General features: G+C 51.8%; 1 protein-coding gene across 2 annotated transcripts; it reads left to right on the top strand.

The window, feature by feature from the left end:
- The first annotated feature begins 1,914 nt into the window (after window positions 1–1,914).
- On the top strand, window positions 1,915–6,087 carry LAMTOR3 (late endosomal/lysosomal adaptor, MAPK and MTOR activator 3). 2 transcript variants are annotated; one of them, NM_001006559.2, is made up of 7 exons: window positions 1,915–1,940; window positions 2,131–2,178; window positions 2,314–2,348; window positions 2,569–2,627; window positions 3,441–3,574; window positions 4,499–4,562; window positions 5,249–6,087. In NM_001006559.2, the coding sequence occupies exons 2-7, from the start codon at window positions 2,170–2,172 to the stop codon at window positions 5,320–5,322; spliced, it is 375 nt and encodes a 124-aa protein (NP_001006559.1). In that variant the 5' UTR covers window positions 1,915–1,940; window positions 2,131–2,169; the 3' UTR covers window positions 5,323–6,087. The 2 variants fall into 2 exon arrangements, with proteins under 2 accessions (NP_001006559.1, XP_040555010.2); XM_040699076.2 differs by lacking the exons at window positions 4,499–4,562; window positions 5,249–6,087 and adding an exon at window positions 3,802–4,492.
- The last annotated feature ends 206 nt before the right edge of the window (window positions 6,088–6,293 follow it).

The following is a 6,293-nucleotide window of genomic DNA, read 5'->3' as shown; positions in this document are numbered from 1 at the left end:
TGTGGTCTGCAAACATTCCTTTAATATTTCCAGTGGGTGAATCTCTCCCCCTGGTTGTTCCTTGCTTCTCAAGTCTGAAGGTTCTTCTCCTCAGAAATGTCATTATCTTCCCTGGTTTTGTTACATGAAATCTGCTGGAAAGTTCAGAGCACGTGTTCCTGAGAGTGAGATGCTAATGGAAGAGTGTGGAGTCCTGGACTCTTTCAGGTGACCTTTTCTCAGAAGGTAACATTCTCATTGAAATAAAAGAGATGAGAAGGGAGAAAATCCCTGCAGAGAAGGACTTGGGGGTCCTGGTGGATGAGAAGCTGGACATGAGCCAGTAGTGTGCGCTTGCAGCCCGGAAGGCCAACTGTGTTCTGGGCTGCATTAAATAAGGGGTGGCCAACAGGGAGAGGGAGGTGATTGTGCCCCTCTACTTGGCTCTTGTGAGGCCCCATCTGGAGTACTGCATCCAGGCCTGGGGCCCCAGGAAGGATGTGGAGCTCTTGGAGTGGGTCCAGAGGAGGGCCACTAAGATGATCAGAGGGTTGGAGCACCTCTCCTATGAGGAAAGGTTGAGGGAACTGGGCTTGTTTAGCTTGGAGAAGAGAAGGCTCCGGGGAGACCTCATTGTGGCCTTCCAGTACTTGAAGGGAGCATATAAACAGGAGGGGGAACGGTTGTTTACGAGGGTGGACAGGGATAGGAGAAGGGGGAATGGTTTTAAACTGGGTCAGGGGAGGTTTAAGTTAGATATTAGGAGGAAGTTTTTCACTCAGAGGGTGGTGACACACTGGAACAGGTTCCCCAAGGAGGCATTCCCTGGAGGCATTCAAGGCCAGGCTGGATGTGGCTCTGGGCAGCCTGGTCTGGTGGTTGGCGACCCTGCGCATAGCAGGGGGGTTGAAACTCGATGATCATTGTGGTCCTTTTCAACCCAGGCCATTCTATGAGTCTATGATTCTATGAAAATAAAGCTGTGGTTTTGTGCAGCCTGACTAAAAAATCCCTCAACTTCTCCAGCTGCTTGGGGTTAACGCCTTCCTCTTTTATTCAGTTCTGACCTGTGTTTCATTGTGGACTTAAGCCAGCACGAGTTCTTGATTTCTCCTTGACGAGAGCCAGCAGGAAAGTCCCACAAAAAGCAGAACTGTGTTGCTGTGACACCTTGACGTACCATAACGTAAAGGGGCGGTGATTTGCACCTGCTGAGATCCAACACGGGGATCTATTCCTGCTGTGGAGCACCCTGAGGCACCAGCGAGTTCTGTGTGCCCATCTGACATCGATTCTCTGCAAGGTCTCCACTCAGGCCAGAACGATTACAGCGGGAGTACTGACTTTTTTAAACGTCATTTTATAATGAGTGATGTAACAGGAGGGCAAGAACATGTTTTTAAAGGTTGTTTGCCCCATACGTTTGGTGTCACCCCCTCAACACTTTCTATCCTTTCTTCTGTCAAACTGAGGGGAGAGGAAACGCAGTGCTAAAGCCAAACGTTCCGGCGTACCGAACGCAGTTTACGCGCCGATTCCGGACGCTGTCAGTGAAAGAGCCGCTGCCTCAACCGGCGCAGGGGCTGCTGGCGGCCGGCGGGCACAGCCCTGCTGCTGCCGCCGCCTCCCTTGTGCCAGCAGCACCTCCGATGCCGCACAGCACCCTCCCGTCGCTCGTCCCCGAACCGGCCTCCGGAGCCCGGCCCGGGCCGGCAGCGATACGGAAAGCAGCGGACCTCCCGCCCGCCGGTTGGCGCTCTCTCCCTGTTCCGGGCGGCGCCGCATCGGCCCGCCGCCCTTCCGACGCCGCCGCCCCGTAGCCGCGCATGCTCGGCGGCCGCCGCCGGGACCAATCTGCCGCTCCGCGGGTGAGGAGGCGCTTCCGAGTTCTGTCAGCTGACCGGGGCTTAAAGGGGAAGTGCGGGCCCCGCGGACGGGAGCGCAGCGCGGGGCGCGGACAGGTAGGGGGAGGGCGGCTGCGACGGGCGCCCGTCGTGGGCGTGAAGGCGGTCTCGCCGCGGCCCCCCTCTCTTCCCGCGGCGGGGCGGGAGGAGACGGCCGGGCCGCAGGGCGGGAGCGCTCCCTCCACTGCCCTGCCCTCCTCCCTTCCGTGGGCCGCCGTCGCTGACCGGGCGTCCTCTTGTCCCGCAGGGCCGCCGAAGGGGCAGCAGCGCCGCGGGACCTCCAGCTATGGCCGACGTAAGCGCGGCTCCGCCGGGCGGGGCGGGGTGGGACGGTTGGGCGGGACCGGGGGCTGCGGGGGCCGTGAGGGACTGCGGCCGCGCTCCGGCGGGTGGGGAGCGGGTCGCGTCACGGCGTTGTCTGTCCCCGCAGGACCTGAAGAGGTTCCTCTACAAGAAGCTGCCGAGGTAACGACGAGCTCCATCCGCGCCTCCCCCTCCGCGTTGTGCGCGGCGCTCCCGCCTCGCCCTGAGGCCGCCCTCCAGTAACACCCCTACCTCACTGCTTCCTCTTCTGTGCCCGCCCGTGCGCGTCTCTTCTGGGGGGGGGGGGGGTCGGCAATAAATAAATAAAGAAATGTGCTAGCAATTATTCCGTTTGTAAATATTGTTTCCTTATCTTCTGCAGCGTCGAAGGTCTCCACGCTATTGTGGTGTCGGACAGAGACGGAGTGCCCGTCATCAAAGGTAATGGCAGCTGCACTGTAGCCCCGACCCGGTGGGGAGTGTGTGGTGGCCTCCTGTGTTCAGTGCCACAGCCGAGGGATTAAAGGAGGCTCTCGCTTGAGTAGTTTCTCACTAAGTTGAGGAAGCTGAGGCCCTGTGCCTTGGAGTGTCCCCAGCAATCACAAGCTGTGGGAGCTTTCCTCTTTCGCACTGTCGCTGTGCAGGATAGGAAGGATGTGGGGTCCTGTGCCCTCAGTGGCTGCAGGGCAGCAGCAGCGGTTCCTCACGCTGGGGCCCTGGCCAGGCCGTGCTCAGAACTGACTGCATCCAACTTCCATGTGTATTGTCTAATTCTTCCTGTGTTTGAGTACTGTAACTTCTACCCTATCTGAGCAGTCCTCCTTTAGGATACTTCTGTAGTGCAGGTGAAGTGGTTTAAGAATGGAAAGATTCAGCGTTGCTAGTCAGTGGGGTTTCTTAGTGGCCCAGTGTACTTAAGCAGCTAGCTGAACATGCACATCTCCATCCACTGTCCTTCTGGTGGCTGTTTGCTAGCAGTCAGTTCCAAAAGTGGGTTCCACAATACGATGTGTGGGATGTGAAGTACCGCCAGTACCAGCCATGAGGCATCTGGGAGTGTGCTGTGCCCTGCTCACAGGTCGCTTGCAAGGCACTGAACAGTCTTCTGCCCTTGAAGACTGTACTTGTGAAAGCGTAGGTAATGTCTTATGTGTTCCTGACACCACGTCTGCTTTTTGCACAGCACTGAGATAAGGGTTTCTGATGCAGTCATAGATACCGTGTTAAAGCAAAAACCTTCTTGTTCTGTTCCAGTTGCCAACGATAACGCACCAGAACATGCCCTGCGACCTGGCTTTCTGTCCACGTTTGCCCTTGCAACGGATCAGGGCAGTAAGTTGGGACTTTCCAAGAACAAAAGTATCATCTGTTACTATAACACATACCAGGTGAGTGACAGCAGCCCTGAGGCCAGAGCTCCTCATGCATTGCCTTGAGCATAATGGGAGAGAACATGATGTAAACTCTGTTAGTTTTCCACTTGGCTCCTCTTTGTGCTTTATTTCTCAGTTCAAGCTGGCTAAGCTACACTCTTGTGCTTTATTGAACTCATACATGTTTCTCAAAACTGAAGCTGGTCGAGTTTTCAGAGCAGCTGGCAACCAAGCACCAGCAGGTGGTGCTGTTGATGAGGTCTTCAGAATCTGCTGTGAAGGGTTTATGTTCTTTTTACAAAGGGTATTTGTTTATTACTGACACAGTTAAACAAGCACATGCAGCACACTTAAAAGTTAATATTGCTGTAAGAAGGACTTCAAGGTAAGAAAATGCTGAAATATCTACTTACAGTTCCTACAAACTGGATATTTGTGTTCTGAAATCTTTTGTTACCTACCAAGTCTCTGCTCCTTCTCAAGCTCAAGCGGTCTTAAGAGCTTTTCATTTTGGCTGCAGTAAACCAGCATACTGCTTAGCCTGCAGTACCTTGTTTTGTTTGGAAAATAAATGGGTGAATTAGCTTACATACAGGAGTAGGTTGCTTTGAGTCTTGGTGTTACTGGTTTATTGTGCTTAAGGTCGAAATTTCCTGTTAGGGGAAGAAGAAATACTGCTATATGCTGAAACATATCTTAAAATAATAAGCCTGCCTGCCTGCCTTCTTGTTATTTGTAGAAAGGAGCTTCCACAGAGTACTGCGCAGCTCTTGAAGCTTAGTTAGATGTTGGGTGGATAACTGTACAGAACGTGAGAGGGAAAATGGCAGGCTTTCCAAACACAGCTTCCTGCACCGTGCTGCCAGCTTTGTTAGCACGTTTGTCTGTGACATCCAATGTGCGTCAGCTGCCGGGTAAACAGCGCTCTCTCTCTTGCAGGTGGTGCAGTTCAATCGCTTACCTTTGGTGGTGAGCTTCATTGCTAGCAGCAATGCCAACACTGGTACGTCTTCAGGTGGTTTTAAATGTTTGCAGTATTTTAAGCCCCAGATGTTTTAAATATTTGAAAGTAAATTACCAGAGTTTTCTTCAAGGTGTATGAACTCTTCTCCTGCTGTGAGCTGTGTCAGAATATTGTGAAGAGGAGAAGGGAAATGCATGGGTAAAGACCCATAGGTTCTAGGTGACCTGCTGAGGTTATGATTCCATTAGAAACACCTCATTTCTCCTGTGTTTAACCTTATCTTTGCTATGTGAAGAGTGTTTACAGCACAGGTAATGACTGCACAGCACAAACCAGCTGTCTGGTCTCTCCATCCGCTCCAAGTTGCATTCTGCAGTAAGATGTGTGGTGCCATCTCCTCGGTCCTGCAGAACGGGGCAGTCCTTCAGCAGGGCACCTGGTCTGCTGTATGAGGGTTTTGGTGGCGGCTGCTGTGAGCCAAAGAGATTTAATTCTTGTGCAGCCACTTGGCTGTGCACAAAGAGTTGTGCTGTAGGGGGTGTACCTGTCGGAGTCTGGGTCTGCATGCTCTGTGCCTTCGAGTGCTGCCTGGTGAGAGTGAGCGAATGAAGGGGAACATTTTGTGCTGTGGAAAACCATTCCTGTGACTTGGAAGCTGCAGGTTTTGGAAAAGTGCTTCTCTGGTACGCTGTTTGATGGTTGTTCCATCTCTTGTGTCTTCCTAGGGCTGATCGTAAGTTTAGAGAAGGAGCTCACACCCCTGTTTGAAGAACTAAGGCAGGTTGTTGAAGTTTCTTAACCTGATGGTACAGTTGGAGTGCGGCGTCCATCTGCAGCCCAATGGACAGGAAGATTCAATAATCCTCAGTCCAGTAACACGTCTCAGAAGATATATCACAGCTCTTTAGTACACTAAGTAAAAGTAAATTGTACATAGTACTGAATCTGAAATGATCTACTGGTGTGTTGTAGGCGGATGTTACTTTAGACCACGCTTCTTGTATTGTGCAGTGTTGGAGACCACCAAATAGCTCCCATGGAGTTTAGCTCAGCCCACTTAGCCACGTTAGCACAGTGTTCTTGGCTCAGGTGAGCAGCCCACACACCTTTTGCTTTACTGGGCACCAGGCATACAGTGCAGTTTATCCCCAGGCCGGCTACTGCAGCTTACTGGATAACAGATGGATCGGTGTTACCAAAGATGTGGCTGAAGGAGCATTGTGAGAGCACGGTTGCTAGCAGTGATGTGTCAGTACAATCAATCAATATCCCATCTTGTTGATGATGCTTCGGTCAAAGAATCTGACTAATCTGGGCGTTGGCTGCATCCTGCTTTCACTGAGAATGCTTTTTCTATGAAAGCTGTTGCTTTAGGGGTTTTCTTAATGCCCACAGGAAAGCACATGAGCCATGTTTCGCTTCTTGGGGTTTTTGTGTAACACAATTGTGAAGTTCTCATGCCTTGTAGTCTTCGTGTGGATTCATCATGGGTGACACTCAGCTCATTTGCCCCTTAGGCTTTCCTAAGTAAATAAATATAAATAAAATGTATTTTTAAATGACAGAACCTGGTCCACTCTTCTGTTGCACTGCAATAGAGTACCATTTCTGTGCAGAGGATGGGTTTCTTAATCATTTGTAAGCTTACAAAAGCCAGGAGCTTACAGGCTGAGAGCTAACCAGTGTGCATCTCAATGGGGTTGGGTGGATGTTGCATCCTGTGCCAATGTGTAGATGGAGGAGTTAGTAGCTGACTGGCTTCCTATTTAT

Source organism: Gallus gallus, chromosome 4, assembly GCF_016699485.2.
Source record: "Gallus gallus isolate bGalGal1 chromosome 4, bGalGal1.mat.broiler.GRCg7b, whole genome shotgun sequence".
Classification (NCBI taxonomy): Eukaryota; Metazoa; Chordata; class Aves; order Galliformes; family Phasianidae; genus Gallus; species Gallus gallus.
Note: the sequence above shows the minus strand (reverse complement) of the source record. Positions and strands in the feature narration are given on the sequence as shown.

What these genes read in the sequence shown, in the direction of transcription:
- LAMTOR3 (XM_040699076.2), top strand. An exon ending in CGGAGTGCCCGTCATCAAAG is followed by an intron (nt 2,628 to 3,440) that starts GTAATGGCAGCT and finishes GTTCTGTTCCAG; the next exon opens with TTGCCAACGATAACGCACCA. An exon ending in GTTACTATAACACATACCAG is followed by an intron (nt 3,575 to 3,801) that starts GTGAGTGACAGC and finishes AAGCACCAGCAG; the next exon opens with GTGGTGCTGTTGATGAGGTC.